Here is a 16,587-nt window from a genome sequence, read left to right on the forward strand (position 1 = left end):
GAATAAACATTAAACCAGATTAAACATTAAACCAGAATAAACATTAAACCAGAATAAACAATAAACCAGAATAAACATTTAAACCAGAATAAACAGTAAACAATATTCTTATATTTCTTCACACCATCGGCCAATCAGATGCCTTTCTCTGTCTCACAGTTCATTCATCTTCATCCTCTTCCTCCTCCGTGGGGATGATTTTCAAACTTCTGATTTCCATATTGATCTGGAACGGACCAGAACTGGGTGGCCCAGACAGAGCAGCTGTCAGGGAGGCCCGGGTCCCCGAGGACCAAACCTCCTGCTGCTCCACCAGGTGAGAAAGAGGAGCAAACAAACAAGGAAACAACTTTAACTCAGAACGATTAACAAAGAAAAAAGAAACAAAGGAGGAGAGGAAAACAGCATGAGAGCTCTATTGCTGTAGGGCGGCATGGTGGTGCAGTGGGTAGCGCGGTCTCTGCTTTCTGTGTGCAGTTTCCATCTTCTGTCCGGGTTCTCCGGTTTCCTCCAAGAACATGCAGTTTAGGTGAATTGATCGCTCCAGATGGTCCGTCGGTGTGGCCCCGCGACGAGCTGGCGACATGTCCAGGGTGTACCCTGCCTGTAGTGAACATGGGATAGACTCCAGCAACACCCGCAGGACAGAGATGGATGGATCATCACCATTGTTGCACCGATGGGTGTGGCTTATACAAAGGGGCGTGGTCAAGCTGTGAGGCAGAAAAGGCTACTGATGTGAAGAGACTATTTTATTTCAAGATTTCTGTCAGGCACTTGTTGTCATGGCTACCTGGGTCACATGACACGAGAGGACGAACGACAAAGAAGACGACAGGAGGGATTAAAAAAGCATCAACATCATTTACACTTCAAAGTATTCCAGATTAAAACGGCAAAAACAAGGAAGCAAACAGCTTCTGGTCAGAGGTCAAAGGGTACAGGCTAAAGGTCAGAGGTCAAAGGGTAGAGCTCATGGCTTACGGAAGAAATTCACTGATAGCAGCTACAAATGTATTGGAGAAGAGCTCCAACCCAGTTCACGCTGAAACCAGTTTACGCTGAAACCAGTTCACACTGAAACCAGTTCACACTGAAACCAGTTCACACTGAAACCAGTTTACACTGAAACCAGTTCACACTGAAACCAGTTCACACTGAAACCAGTTCACACTGGAGTTAGCGGAAGGAAGGGGAGACTGATGATATTCTGTCGCATTGACTCAGGAACTGACTAAGATGGCGGCGCCGTGCGTGCAGCGGCTCCATGCTCTCCGGTTTGGTGCTTAGTTTTTCTTCCTAATCTTGTTGTATATCCACTATGCAAAGACAATAACGATGATTGTTAGAACGCTGGTTCTTATAAAACCATCAAACTGCTACAAAGGAAGGACTGCGCTGAGTCATCAGTGCTGGAGGCGGAGCTTCCAGCCTGGCTGCGTTATTAGCAGCTATGGCTACTGGGAAGAGAAGACTACGTTAGCTACGGGTGCATTCCATTGCTTATCTGATGATACTGGAACCTCAGCGTCTGATTGGCTCGTCCTCCAGAACCACAGCACACCAGCGGCGGTTCGGTTCTGCCGGCGCCGTCTCCACCGAGTTGAGACCGAACGCAGAATGCCAGCCGGAGTTTCATCTCAATGTTCTCGATCACGGCGGCGAACCGGAACCGCAAACAGTGGCAGGGTCCGCGTCGGCGACGACAGCTCGAGGTCAGAGTTCGTGGAGAGAGGCTGTTCGGCCTTGTTGCCGCGACGATTTGAGGGCGTGGCGGAAAGGCCCTGGCAGACTTCGTAGGGACGTGTCCTCTTCTGCAGGGCCTCAGCGCGAACGGCTAGCGAGCGTGCGCACACCGTCAGGAGCACAATGAGCGTCCCCAAAAGAAGGGACACCATTGGCCAGAGGAGGCAGTGCAGCAGGACGCCGGTGTCATGGGAACGATGCCACAGCACGTCGTCTGGTCTGAAACCACAGAGGAACCAGTAACATGTTAACCAGTAACACGTTAACCAGTAACACGCTAAACCAGTAACACGCTAACCAGTAACATGCTAAACCAGTAACACACTAAACCAGTAACACATTAACCAGTAACACGCTAAACCAGTAACACGCTAAACCAGTAACACGTTAAACCAGTAACACGCTAAACCAGTAACACGCTAAACCAGTAACACGTTAACCAGTGACACGTTAACCAGTAACACGCTAAACCAGTAACACGTTAAACCAGTAACACGCTAACCAGTAATACGCTAAACCAGTAACATGTTAAACCAGTAACACGTTAACCAGTAACACGCTAAACCAGTAACACGTTAACCAGTAACACGCATCACGCTAACCAGTAACATGTTAAACCAGTAACATGTTAACCAGTAACACGTTAAACCAGTAACACGTTAAACCAGTAACACGCTAAACCAGTAACACGCTAAACCAGTAACACGTTAAACCAGTAACACGTTAAACCAGTAACACGCTAAACCAGTAACACGTTAACCAGTAACAGACTGGTTGTACTGGGATGTCTCCATCAGGACTGAAGCAGAACGTTACCTGGATCCAGGTGTGACTGAGCATCCGTTTGTGTCTTTAACATTGTTTGGAGACGTCCTAACAGAAAACCTGAAGTCTCCAGGTGTCCCTTCTTGGGGTCAGAGGACACAGAGCTAAACTGGGACGCTCTGATCACCGGTCCTGTCTGCACCTGAGCCACGCCCTCAGGCGTCTCACCTCCGCTGCCGGTTGAAGAAGCAGGTGAAGGCGTGACCTCTGACCTCCCTGGTGAAGTCGTCCTCCCACCGCAGGACACTGTCTTTATTCTTCTGGTTGTCTCTCTCACAGGGGGGGACGTAGGAACACTGGCAGACAGAAAGCAGATCAATATCATCTGATCACCCAGTATGTGAAATCAGAGGACCAAACTTCACCACTAGGGGTCGATTGGACTCAGCAGGTGATCCGATTGATTACCTGAATAACAATACAGATTATTGATCATTGGGGGGTGGACACAAATCAAGACTCGGGAGCTAACGGCTAATGATAATGATGACATCACCTGCAGTGAGTCCCTGCTGCTGACATTTACCCATGATGCACTGCGGCTGCTCTTCATCAATGATTCAAATCTGTAACATGCCAACAGGATCAGCTGTTAATGAGGGTTGTGTGTCGCAGTCCAGGTTCACACGGTGAATCAGTCCAGGGTCACACAGTGAACACACAGCTAAGAGTTATATGTACAGCTAACCTTGTGTAGCTTCAGTTAGCATGCAGCTAGCTGTTGTATTTGTTCTTTTTGCTAACGACAGACAGACAGGGACTCAGAGACCCCCCCCCCCCCCCCTCCTGGAGCTCCAGACACTCTTCATTATTAGGTTGAATGAGTTTAAGGATCACACACACACACACACACACACACATGCTGCTTACCTCTCTAGCGTCTCTGTCTCTTTAAATGATGCGTTCAGGGTCAGAGCTGCTCGTTACTATTTAACATTTATAACATGATAAAGGAGGAAATGACTGAGCAGTAATTGGATCCGCCCACCTGCCTTCGTCCCCACCCTCCTCCTCATCGGCCTCTCATTCTGATTTATTATAGATTTATTTTGAATTGATCTGTATGATAAATGATCTGTAGTGTAAAGATTCTTCGTCTCCATGTGTGACATCATCATCAGACCAGCCTGCACTGCAACAGGAAGTGGAGCTGATCAGGAACTATTGATTTACTGCTGCAGTTTGGATACTTTCACATTTATTAACTGTTTATAAAAGTATTTCATTCGTTTGTTTTCATTATTATTTACATTGAAAATAAATATTTATTTTACTATTACATGTTTACGTTTTTGCATTCATGGTACGGTAAGAACTGAGGGTCAAAATGAATCATGGCACAAATGTTTGATGAGCTGGCGACACGTCTGAGGTGTTCCCCCGCCTCTGGACGAGCTCGTCTAAAGCTGGACGGACGATTGTTGTTATCGTTAGTTATTATCCGTTTCTTTCTCTTCGTCTCTCACATGAGCTCCTCATCATCGCCATAGCAACAGCGCAGCATCGATGACGCGCCGGTTTGTTGCTATAGCGATGAACCAGCCGTGCACCAGAGGATGGGTGGGGGGGGGGGGCACCCTACCTTCGGGTTGAGGACCAGCTGCTGCTCATCAAAGTGCAGCAGAGCCACGGAGTTGGACTCGGAGTTGTTGACGAAGATCTGCAGGCAGGGGTAGCGGGACGTCCCCCTGCAGGGGGCGCCGCAGGTGAACACGCACTCGAACGTGTCCTCCGGATGCAGCACCGACACCACCTGGAAGAAAACCGCAGGTCAGAGGAAGAAAGTTCCTTCACAGCGAGCGGCGTGTCGGCGCTATCTTTAAAACGGCGTGATCGGGATCTTCAGGATCACGCGGCATGATCGGGATCTTCAGGATCACATCATGTGCTTGTTTGTTTGTCTCCAGAGTTGTGTCAATAAAGTTTATGAAAAAAGATGGAATTGATGGGCGAATAAACTATAAACTACAGTATAAACTACAGTATAAACTACAGTACAACTACAGTATAAACTACAGTATAAACTACAGTACAACTACAGTATAAACTACAGTAACGTTTCTGAATTCAGTTTCATTCAAAAACAACTTTATTATTGATTTAAATCAGCTCTAACGTCTCACTGTGCAGTTCAGGGCTGGCTGTTACAGAGATCAATAGAAGCGATCGATGGATTGATCGATTGATCGGGGCTCACCGTGCAGTTGGCCGGCTGGCTGTTACAGAGATCAATAGAAGCGATGGATGGATCGATTGATCGGGGCTCACCGTGCAGTTGGCCGGCTGGCTCCGGAGGCTCTGCAGCGTCGGGCTGATCCAGCAGAAGACGAGGACGAAGAGGCTCAGGATCCCGCAGGCGATCAGGAACAGCCCCAGACGGATGCTCCGGTCCTCGGCCTCGGAGTACCGGGACGACAGCCGCGCCTTCGCCATGGAGACGAGGAGGAGGAGGAGGCTGGTCTGGGTCTGGAGCTGGCTCGTTTATCCTGCTCCTCCCCCCCCCCTGCAGGTTGAGCGGCGATCCAATCAGATTTGCGTTGCTCTCTGTTTCCCGCTGCAGGAGATGAGCCTCTTAGCCATCGGGAGCATTAGCCGGCGCACAGCTAGCATAAGAGCAGAGGTCATCCTCCCAGGATGAAGGTGTGGAGGAGTTCTCATCATCCTCAGCAGATTCCTGTTGCCCCGATGCTAACGCGATAGCATCCATCAGCCACTGTGGAGCTAACGATAGCTATCTTAAGGTAGCTTTAAGTGAAGGATACGAGCTAGCCGGTTAGCCTCGTAAACAATGAAGCAGCCAAACTGGCATCAGAGGACATAATCGATCAATGAGCTATTATTGATCGTCTCCTCACAGAAGAAAACATTCGTGTTTGTCCCGGTTTCATAACCGCTCCAGAATAAATCCGGTGCTAATCTGGGATTATTTTAGTCTCTGCAGATCAGAAGATTACAAGTAAGGACATTAGCAGCAGCGTCCTGGTTTCCACGGGAACCCACACATCCCCATCCCAGAACCCAGAACCCCTTTGAGAACCCTCAGCCCGGGTCCAGAGCGCCCCAGAACCTCGGCCCAGACTGCTTCCTGTTCTTTATCCTGATCCTGCATTAAAAAAAACGCTTTTCCGCTGTCAAGACTTAAACTCCAGGTCCCAGCCGCGTGACGTCATCGTTAACCACGTGGCTCAGCTGGGCCAGGCTGGAGCGTGGCGCCATCTTGTGGTAAAAACAGGAATCACTCAACTCTTTTATTCCCATTCTGTTGCCGATAGTTCCGCTGATCTCATTTAACGTCGGAGACGGTTTCCCTCCAGACGATTCTTTAAAACGTGTTTACAAACAAACAAACAAGCCCCGCCTCCCAGTGGAGAAATGCTGGCATCAACTTCGGTGAATTAATATTCGATTTCTGACTTGAGCCCAGGAGCAAGAGTCTAAAGTCAAGCTGTAACCATGGAAACAAACAGTCGGCACTCGAGCTTCGGTTTCATTAGCAGAATATTTATTTGATTCTTTTTCCTATTAAAACGCTAGCTGCCATTTTGAACAAAAACAGCTGATGGCCAAATGCCTCAGCTTCCAATCAAATCTCTCAGAGCAGGTCACATGGATGGGTGGGCGTGTCCCTGGCTTCGCCGCTGCTGAACAAGCGTGGTCCCCTGCCAAGCCCGTTTCAGCGTTCAGGTATCGCAGCATCGGTTACACAGAGGGGGCGGAGCCTCTTCTTTTGAGGGACTGCCCTCTGCACCTGAGCACCGGCGCCTCCCGGAGGAAACCCAAAGACCACATGAAAAGAAAACCATTTGGATAACTTGATCTACATTTGGGGGTGTTCCTGGTGAATTCTGGGGCGTGGCAATGACCGTAAAAGGAAATGTTTTGATTTCTTTGAGTTTGATGTAAAGACTCAATGAATATAAAGCTACCGCAGGCTAACATAGCTTAGCACAGACCGGACCACAGCTAGCGTTGCCCATCTGAGGGTACAGAATCCTGAAGCCTGACAGGCTGATCATCAATCAATGTATCCGTAACAAGGTTATTTACTTAACTTTAAACATCTCATCTGATGCTAAGCTAAGCGGCTCCTTCCTGTAGCTTCATACTGAGTCAAACCAATCAGACAGAGAATGAAAAGGGAGGCGATGGAATAGAAGCGGAGAGAAGAAGCTGGAATTAGAAGCAGAACAAAAGGAATGAGGTGAAGGATGGATCCACCAGCCGGGTCGAAACCGGGCCGCATCCCATCAGTCCGCCTGGAACTACTCGATCACTTCGTTCCAGTGGAAAGGCGTTGGTCACGTGACAGGGCGGAGCCTGTTGGATGCTTAGTGACTGGACGGGTCTCGCTTCATTAACGCCGTTTACCGCCGCCGGGCCTCCGAGGTCCCTCAGAGACCCGGATAAAAACACGGCTTTAAAGTACCAACAAACCAAAAAAGAGTTTCTTCTTTTATTATGAAATAGTGCTACAATGTACATGGCATGAACGTCCCGTCTGCCCGGGTTCCATCCCAACGCCGGGGCGCCGAGACGACGAACGGGGGCGGGACCCGGCGGCCGCCGCCAAATAATGATCCAACCTGACGGGTGAGTTTTTGATTTCGACTTAAAATCTTCTTAAAATCTTCTCTAGAGAAAAATAGTCGAATGTTGAGACGGAGCAGAAGCAGAACTCACGGCGTCAGGTGGACACGCCTCCTCAGCTCGACCCGAAACTCATAAAAGATAAAAGGATAAAGTCTGTTTAAAGAGCCGGGACGTCCCCCCCGTCCCGGGACCCGGCGGGCCGATTCACTGAGTGTGTGTCGGTGAACAAGAACCTCGACAGGCAGGAGGAGGTAGAGCCAATCAGAAGGCCTGCTGGGCGGGGTTGTAGTTGAAGGTGGCGGGAACGTGTGGCCGCTCCTCCAGCTTCTCGTACTCCAGATGGAACTCCTGCAGAGGAACAAAGATTCACTCGAGTGATCGGCGGCACCAGTTAGCGTAGCGGCTAGCTCCGGACCAAGCCACAGCTTGACCTGGAGCCAAAGCCCCGCCCAGATTCCATTCCTCACCAACAACTGCGTTCAAGCCCACAAACTAAAACCTGTTCAAAGCAGGCCCAGCTGGTTGCTACGGTAACCGAGGCGTTTGATCTCCTGCAGTGAGGACAGGACGCTGACCCCACCCCCCCAGCTGGCTGCAGGCTACAGGTGTGGACAGGTGTGCGTTCACCTTGGCCACCTTCCTCCAGTTGAGGCAGTCGAAGAAGTAGTAGGTTCCTCTCTCGTAGGCGTTGGTCTTCAGCGTGGGCTCCATGCCCGGGGCTCTGGTGATCCAGACCCGCTCCTCTTTATGGTACCGCCAGTCCCTGTTGAAGCTGGACGGACACACACAGGTGAGTCGTGGGCCGGCCGTAGCGCTCCGAGCGTCGTGGGACAGGTGTGTGCGCTCACAGCTCGACAGCAGCCAGCAGTTGTAGTAGATCTCCTCCGTTCATGTAGTAGAGGTAAAACAGGAGGTCTTCTCCATACCGAGACAACTTGATAGCCGCTAACTGCGCGTTAGCAAGGAGAGGAAGCGGTTAGCGCAAGCATTAGCGCTGGACCCGGCCGTGAAACAAGGCCGACTCGCCCGTTTTCGGGACGTACCTTGTCCCTTATGTGGATGTTGGTCAAATACTCTGAGGGGACGTGGAAATCTGCAGGACGAGAACGAAGCCGTGAGAACACAGCTAGCCTGCTAGCCCGCTAGCCCGCGCTGTTCGTGTTAGCTTCTGCTTGTGGCGCTCTGCACTCACCGATGTCCTGCGGTCGACACGGAGCCGACGCCCAGGGAGACGCAAACTTAGGATAGAGATTCCTGATGGAGACAGAAGGGAGGGGTCACATTCAGCTGAGGGTCCTCCACCGGCATCCAATCAGCAGGCTGCGATCCGTGGACACGCAGCGACGTCACAGATGATGTCATCAAGTCATCAATGTCTCACAACGTGCTGACAGTAGCTATAGCCTTTGACCAGGTGTTCCTCAGGTGAGACGTGCTAACAGCAGCTATAGTTCTGGGGACTCAGACAGGCTCACCTGAGCAGCTGTTCACTGATAACCAACAATAAGTGACAGGTAAATAAACGAGGCGATTCATGGCCGTTGATCAGACGCGTACTCAGGTGAGTTGAGGTTGAGGCCCAGCGTGGTGAGGTCAGACCCCAGCGCCAGGTGGACCATCCCAGGGTCGGTCTCTGCTGCCCGGATGAACGTCAGCAGGCCGATCATCCCAAACTGGTCCGTTACCATGCCGACCGGGATGTTGGTCACTCGTCCTGCAACAAAGAGAACAGCTGAGTAAGCTTTACCATAGTGTGTGTGTGTGTGTGTGTAGGTGTGTGCGTGTACGTGTGTGTGCGTGTATGTCTGTGTGTAGGTGTACGTGTGTGTCTGTGTGTGTGTAGGTGTGCCTGTGTGTGTCTGTGTGTGTGTGTGTGCGTGTACGTGTGTGCGTGCGTGCGTGTGTGCATGTACGTGTGTGTGTACGTGTGTGAGTACGTGTGTATGCGTGTGTGCGTGCGTGTACGTGTGTGTGTAGGTGTGCGTGTGTGTGTGCGTACGTGTGTATACGCGTGTGTGCGTGTGTGCGTGCGTGTGTGTACGTGTGTATGTGTGTGTGTGCGTGCGTGTGTGTGTGTGCGTCTCACCGTCTGGAAGCACCTGGATTCCTTTCTTCTGCTGGTTGTTGTTCGGCGCCGAGCTCTTATCTCCGGGGAACTTTGGACCATCTGAGTTGGGGGCGGGTTTTCCCGACGAGTTCAGATTCTGATTGGACAAAAAGGGAGGGAAAAAGAAGTCCTGAGAAACGGGACAAGTCAGGACGAGAGTGAAGCGTGAGCAACGGCGTTGTGATGAAGAGCGTATCAGAATGGAGAGGAGGAGGAGCTCTAACCGTTTTACTGTCCTCGCTGGTGCTGGCGGCGTCTTTCGATTGGTAGTTCGGACCAGGAAGTGCTGGGAAGTCTTCGTTATGGATAGAAAAGTCCTGCGACTGTTCGCTGGATGGCTTGGTTACCATGCCAACTGGAGGATGAGACGGAGGAGTCAGAGAAGCTGATGGGATCGCCGGGAGTTAGCGGCTAACAGCTAGCAGTTAGCCGCTAACTCCCGGCTGCTTTCGGACCCGAGTGACGATTAGAACGGTGAAGGTCTCTCATCCTCATCTTCATCAGCGCAGAGGAACCGGCGGCCGGTCTCACCGTAAGGAGCCCGACCGGCCAGCGGGTTGAGCAGCGGGGTCGGGTTCGAGCCCCCGTCCCTTCGACTCCTGTCGGCTAACGCTGGGAAGTCTGACAGGTCCAGCCCCGTCACGTTCTCGCTGCCGTCTGCAGGCGACGACAACAACAACAACAACAATCAGCCGAAGCCACGCCCACGGGCCCAGCGGCGCCCCCCGGTGACGCTACCTGTGCCGTTGAAGATGTTGTTGGACAGAGAGTTGTTGAGGTTGAAGCCGGGGTTCCTGTTGACCCCGAACCCCGACATGCTGACAGAGACAATAAACAATCAATAACGTGTTCGATCACAAGCTATCAATTCAGGATTCACTCCCTGGTAACTAAATACAGGTGAGGTGCAGCTGAGCCTTGTGGGCGTGTCACCTGTTGATGGTGAACGACTGGCGTGCTTGCTGCTGCTTGGGCATGCCGATGATGCTCGGCGACGAGCGGCTGGGACTCCCCATGCTGTTGCTCCGCCCCGCCCCCCTCTCTCCGCCCACCATGGCGCCCGTCTGGCCCGTAGGACCGCCCACCTGCTGGCTGTGGTTCAGGACGCTCCGGCTGCTCATTGGAAGGATCCCCCTGAGGGAGGCGGAGCAGAGGTTACAGGTGGAGGGCAAGGAGCGTTCACCTGCGACAGCAGAGGTGCGCGTCGTACCTGTTGGGGGAGGGGGGGGTGTGCATCGTCCCGGTGTTGGGCGTACTGGCAGACTGGTTCAGGCTGCTTCGACTCAGCTGAGGCGCTGTGCTGCTGTTCATGCCCCGCATTGGAAACCCCAGAGCACCTTCAGGGGCAGAGAGAGACCCCGCGCAGGTGAGGCTCCGCCCACCCGGGCCAGCCGCCAACGACACACGGCTGTGCGCTGGCGGTGTTGGCTTGCGCTAATAGAAATGCTATGCTAATGTCATAAAGACAACGAGCTAACTATTTACACGCTGATGTCATGATGATGTCATCAAATAGTTTTAATGGTAAATAGAAACGGTCTGGCCACAAGGATTCAGATCTTAGCTTCAGTGCAGATAGCCTGCTGAACACATGAATGCTAACACATTAGCCTGACACAAAAAGCCCACGATGAGCCAATCGATGAGCCAATCGATGATGTCATGTTTGTGTTCCCTGACAGGAAGTGACACGCTGAGTGTGGTGCTCTTACTCTGCGGTCCATACAAGCTAGCTCCGAGCTGCGACAGCTGCCCCGTTGAGGAAGCCGATGAAGATGTCAGCATCTGAGGAAGATGAGCACGTCCTTTACCGTCATTAGCGGCGAGCAATTTGATCAACTCTGAGATATTTTGATTCCCCAGAGCGTATCGATCGCTCGTCGCTGCAGAGCGTTTCTAGCACGTTCTCTCCGGGTTAGAGCCGACACCGACTAGAACGCCAGCGCCTGCATTGCATTGTGGGAGCATTTTGGGTTTACAAACAAAAAAGAAAGCGACTTGACTTGAGTTATGGTTTATTTTTACTAGCCGGGTGGCTAGCCTGGCTAGTAGCTCCTCATCTGTTCAGCATCAAGCTAGCAAAGCTAGCTCTCCATTGTTCACTTCACTTTTCAGCTACAATTTGCATTCACTGCTTAAATAAAAGAAACTAATTTTCTTACCATGTCTTTGATTCATTTTGTTTAGCGTTTGCAAACTGCCAGTCGGAGCCATAGATCGTGTTATTGATGATTATTGATGATTATTGATGCTGGAACGCTCGCAAGACATCATCAAAATCACTGTCTCTCCAAAATCCTTCAGAAATGTGTATCGCTACAGCCCTAATCGTCATGGTAACATCTGCACACAGCGTCTCTGGTTAACTAGCAGTCACCGCGGTGTCCAGAGGGCCGCGCCGGTGAACTCACGTCTTTCTCGGGGCGGTGTGGAGGGAACATGGACTGTTGGGTGTAGTAGAGGCTGGAGTCGTCCGCGTAGTCGCCCTCCACGCCCTCCATAAACTTCTTCCGGTTAGCACCAAACATACCGCGTGTCACCTGGGAAACCGGACACAGATTGGTCACGCCTCCAATCCGATCGACTGGTCTGCAGCCATTACGCTCAGACCAGTCGATCGGATTGACTCGTTATCAGAAAGCCTCCGCGCTGGAGGGGAAGAACACGTTACAGCGATGACATCACGGGTTCATCCATCAACAGAAACTAATCAATCGTTCGGGAGAAGTCATCAAACTCACAGACGCAACGTGTGTTTGTTTCTCGCTCAACAGAAAGCTGTTCTGGGGTCTGTTGGATAAAAACATCTGTTGTGACAGACGACTTTAAGCCAATCACAGGTGGAGGAATGCTGATCAATATGATCGGCATCAGCAGGAAGCGATGGCGGATGATTACGGCGCTGGTCCCGGTCGTGTGAGAACGGGTCGGGTCACGTAAGGTGTTCTGATTGAGAGATGAAGATAGCAATCATCTGATCACTGGATCAATGTCCATAACAGTCTGTCTGATCGATGACTCAATCAGCTTCATTAAACCACGGGCATAATCTTTAGTAGCCAATGATTCTCTAATGAAGGATGCAGATATTTATCCTGTAACCTAGCAACAGGCTATCGGACAGTGTACAGCATGAAATAGAACTTCAGGCTCGGCTAGCCCTCAGAAGGACCTGGCGTTAGCCCCATTAGCAGAACAGGCTAACCGGACGCTACACATGCATGTACCGGTAAAACGGGCGCTGATGTTCGGTCCGCGCTGCGGCTGCTCTGTGAGCTGAAATGTGCAGCAGTGTCGCAAAAAGGCTCGCTAACGTTAGCCGCGTGCTAGCTGCGCTAACCCGTCCACTCTCCGCTCCGGACTCATTTCCTGCTGCTAGCCGGCTCGGCGCAGCAACACCTGTACCCCGCCGAGGAGAACACCTATGAGCTGCCATCATCCTGCTAGCTAGCAAATGTTCCTGGAGCTAATGCTAGCCGACTAGCACACGTAAACGAGGGCTAGCTGCCGTGCTATGGGAAAGCAATGGGACGTTAGCGTTAGCAATGGGACGTGCTCACAGGCGGGTGGGCTGCTGGGGGGGCCACGGGCGGGCGGGCTGGCACTGCGTTGAGAGGAAGGCTCTGGTCCGGCTCCGGTCCACCCCCGGTGGCGCTAACAGAGCCCACCAGCAAGAGGAAGTCAGGGAGAGCGTGTGTTTTTGTCCGTGTTCGGGCCTGCGGAGCCTCCAGTGGAGACTTCAACGGAACAACAACAGAGAGCTAGCAGCCTGCGCGGCCGCGGTGAAGCTCAAGCGTGACGTTCACGGCCCGCCGCGCTCCGCGGCGGAAGCCCCGGCGGGGGGGTTTATTCAAAAGTCACGGGCGAAAGTCCCATAAATAAAGTAAAAGAATAAAAGAAGCAGCTCACCGCATCAATCTTCAGTCCCCGCTACAATCCAAGATGGCCGACATCTCCTCACCAATCAACAAGGATGCTGGGATGTCTCGAGCCGAGCCGAGTCGAGCCGAGCCGCGCCGAGTCAAGCCGAGTCGAGGTGACTCGAGCCGAGCCGAGTCGATTCTGTTATGCAGAGATGAACTGTGTTTGATGAAGATCCACAGAACCGAGCTTTGATGGAGCCGCGTTGGTTCTGAAATGGTTCTAACCCTAATAGTACAGACTCGGTCTGGTCCTTGAATCCAGTCCAGTTCAACACCAGATCACAACAGAGTCATCTCAAGGACGTTACAGGATTAGCAGGAAGAGACCTGCAGGGAAGGACAGAACCCAACTTCAGCCACAAGAGCAAGAACTTTGAAGACGGAGGCAAGGAAAGACTTCCCTTTAACAGGCAGAAACCTTGGACAGAACCTAGGCTCATAGTGGACTGGTAAAGAGCTGCTATATAAAGCTATACATGCTAATGCTAGTGTGGACTTCAGTGCTGAGGGACACAGGTCCAGGTTCTGCAGCACCATGGACAGAAGGACCTGAAAGAGAGAGAGGGACAAACAGAGGGAGAGAGAGAACAAGACTACAGGAAAGAGAGAGACATTACTCACATATATTTATAACATGAATAATCAGATAAAGAGGGAGGAGCTCAGTGTGTCATGATGTTAAGCCACCAGTGCTGGCCTATGACAGCATATTGATTATATTGATTACTGTATCGATTAACTATTAGCTTTATTAAAGAGGAAAGTCTTTAATCTACTCTTGAACATAGAGATGGTGTCTGTCTCACGAACCAATCAGGGAGCTGATTCCACAATAAAGGAGCTTGATAACTGGAAGCTCCGCCCCCCCAGGCAATATGGCACAAACGTGCACCAATAAGAGCGAGGACGTCTAAAATAAAACCAAGTTCATGTACAAACAGGAAGGAATATCTTGAGTCATTTTATTATTCTGGTTTCTTCTTCCAGACTCCTTCATGGGAGGGAGGGATGGAGAGATAGAGGGATGGATAAAGTGTAAAATATTCAGATAATGAATGTGTTTGATCAGAAACCAGATTTGAACTCGTTTGTGTGTTTGACTTTATTTCTTCTGCATATTTTCTGAGCTGAACATAGTTTCTGTTGGAACACAACGAAACATGAACAAGATGAGGGTCGACATGGAAACCAGTTAAACCACACACAGACATGTTCTGGCCGACCCACACCAGTTTGGCAGCTGTTTGAGGGAACGGTGGTGCTGGAGGGGGAACGGAAGAACGTACACAAAGCCCCGTCTGGAGGTCAGCGCGGCGTCCGGCCCAAGCCACGCCTCAAAGTCACAGGTTATTACGACGCTTTGAAGAATACTGTGAAACCAGGACATTACTGGAAGTCCAGATTATAACCCCAGTATTCCCATTGGTCCAGCCACAAACACAAAACAGCTGCTTGTCATCAAACGTCAAACTTTAAAGGTAAATGCTGAGTCACGTTAGCCACCATCTTCCTGTGATGTCATAAATCATAAATCACACAAAGTAGAAAATCAGCTTTTTACCTCTTAACAATTGATTATCAATGAAAACAATAAATATTCAATCTGGATCAACATAGCTTAAGATAAGACTTCAGCTAATGTTAGCATCAAAAGTTCTACTTCCTAACATTAGGATTAGCGTTCCATACGTCCAGTCTATCGCCAACATTAAATCCAAGATGTGTAAGAATTCATTGACATCATTCCTATTGTGGAACAATGAAACAGGAATGTTAACCGGGAAGAAGAACGAATGTCCGCCAACAGCTAATGCTATCACTGAGACAGCAGCTAATGCTATCACTGAGCAACATTCTGAAGTTACTGTTAGCTAGAACTGCATTATCCTTCCAGACTTCTATCATATCATTGGGCCACTGAATGGTAAAACTAGCCATTTATCATGTTAAAAATTCAAATATGGCGAATGTTCCTTCTTTACAGGACACAAGACATGTTTGCTGTTATTCTGGTTAATTTGGCTAATGGTTAACATCAGGGAAAAGGCAGGACATCGTCTGCATAGTAGGATTAGCAGCTTCAAGGACGGTTAGCGCTGAACACATTTCACAAAACAGGATTAAAATAATAGTGTAGGAAATACTGTAAATTCTCAAAACAGTGGCTAAAGAAGGAATACTCTGTGAATAAACAAGGTCACGTAGTCACGACTCCTCCTTTCCTGATCTGTTGAGAGCCTCAGATCTTTATTGTGCCAAGAGATTTATTGTGCTAAGAGATCCTCGGATCACAGGAATACAACGGAAGGTGAGGGTGACCCGACCTTAGCTACCACAGAGCTAGCTGCTATGAGCAACATGTGAGCTAACTACGGACCACCTGGTGAGCCTGACCTACACCAGGTCCGGGTCGGATCACGCAGGAAGCCGCTAAACGTTAGCATGGATCCAGCTGGTTTTAGTCTTACTACAATGAACCAGGTTTTTGAGGATTTACAGTATTTTCGTGATGAACTCACTCATTCGTGTTTCTCACGTACAAATATTCACTTGATATGTAGGAGGAAGTAGAAAAGAAAGCAAGAAGAACAGGCCACACAAAGGTAGATAATGCTAAATACTTCAAGTCCCTGAACGGCCAATAGAAACATCACAAACAACCCAACAGCCAAGTCGAGCCTGCGTTGTCCCCAAACGGGGAGACCCTGAATGCATCTTGCTGCTTTGGACACTAGTGTCCGGTTGTTATCTGAGCTAGGCTAAGCTAGGCTAAGCTAAGCTATGGCTTTGACCCTGGTCTGAGCAGGAGGAGACGCAGCTGAGGAGCAATGAGCCAACATCCTCTCGTCCTTGATAGTTGTCCCTCGCCTCATCTGTCCTTTAGAAAAATAGAAACCAGGGAAACGTCATTAGAAAAATAAAGCAAAACGTTTGTCCACACGACGACGTCACATAAACCTGCACTGATGTTGCACGGCGAGGGAGTTCTTCTGAGACGAAGCAAATCACTGGCACAATTTGTAGAAAAAAGAATACCACATTAAATTATCAAAATCTGCACGTCCTGGTCCCGTTTGACAGGTCCCCCTCCCCCACAGGGAGGCCAGCAGGATTCCAGACCCCCCCCCCCCCCACACACACACACACAGCAGGTTCATCCTTCCTCAGATGCTGGCATCTTCATCCTGAAGGTAAAACATTTAAAAAAAGATTCCGGTGAGGTTTGGTTGAAGGCACAGGTTCCAAAAAGGTGTCGGATGCTGAGGTTGGATGCAGCAGCAGTTCTTCAGTGAGGGGATTCCTCCAATCAGCCGATGCTCCTGATGGTTGGAGGGCGGGGCTTCAACTCTGTGGAAACAAAGAGGAAACGATTTTAAAGGTCGTCTCATTTCAAAG

General features: G+C 50.3%; 2 protein-coding genes across 2 annotated transcripts; both read right to left on the reverse strand.

Annotated features, from left to right (window-relative positions):
- Positions 1-1,640: 1,640 nt before the first annotated feature.
- Positions 1,641-5,004, reverse strand: LOC137910986 (calcium-activated potassium channel subunit beta-4-like). Its single transcript, XM_068755410.1, has 4 exons — positions 4,840-5,004; positions 4,154-4,324; positions 2,740-2,867; positions 1,641-1,965 (listed from the first exon to the last, which is right to left on the reverse strand). The coding sequence occupies exons 1-4, from the start codon at positions 5,002-5,004 to the stop codon at positions 1,641-1,643; spliced, it is 789 nt and encodes a 262-aa protein (XP_068611511.1).
- Positions 5,005-6,058: 1,054 nt separating this feature from the next.
- LOC137910639 (CCR4-NOT transcription complex subunit 2-like) lies at positions 6,059-13,187 on the reverse strand. The gene is made up of 15 exons (XM_068755015.1): positions 13,178-13,187; positions 11,680-11,808; positions 10,981-11,053; positions 10,479-10,605; positions 10,202-10,402; positions 10,007-10,086; positions 9,800-9,925; positions 9,493-9,623; positions 9,248-9,398; positions 8,719-8,875; positions 8,354-8,415; positions 8,205-8,254; positions 8,010-8,110; positions 7,789-7,933; positions 6,059-7,509 (listed from the first exon to the last, which is right to left on the reverse strand). The coding sequence occupies exons 2-15, from the start codon at positions 11,794-11,796 to the stop codon at positions 7,423-7,425; spliced, it is 1,608 nt and encodes a 535-aa protein (XP_068611116.1). The 5' UTR covers positions 11,797-11,808; positions 13,178-13,187; the 3' UTR covers positions 6,059-7,422.
- Between the last annotated feature and the right edge of the window lie 3,400 nt (positions 13,188-16,587).

The sequence above is a fragment of the Brachionichthys hirsutus genome, chromosome 22, assembly GCF_040956055.1.
Source record: "Brachionichthys hirsutus isolate HB-005 chromosome 22, CSIRO-AGI_Bhir_v1, whole genome shotgun sequence".
NCBI lineage: Eukaryota > Metazoa > Chordata > Actinopteri > Lophiiformes > Brachionichthyidae > Brachionichthys > Brachionichthys hirsutus.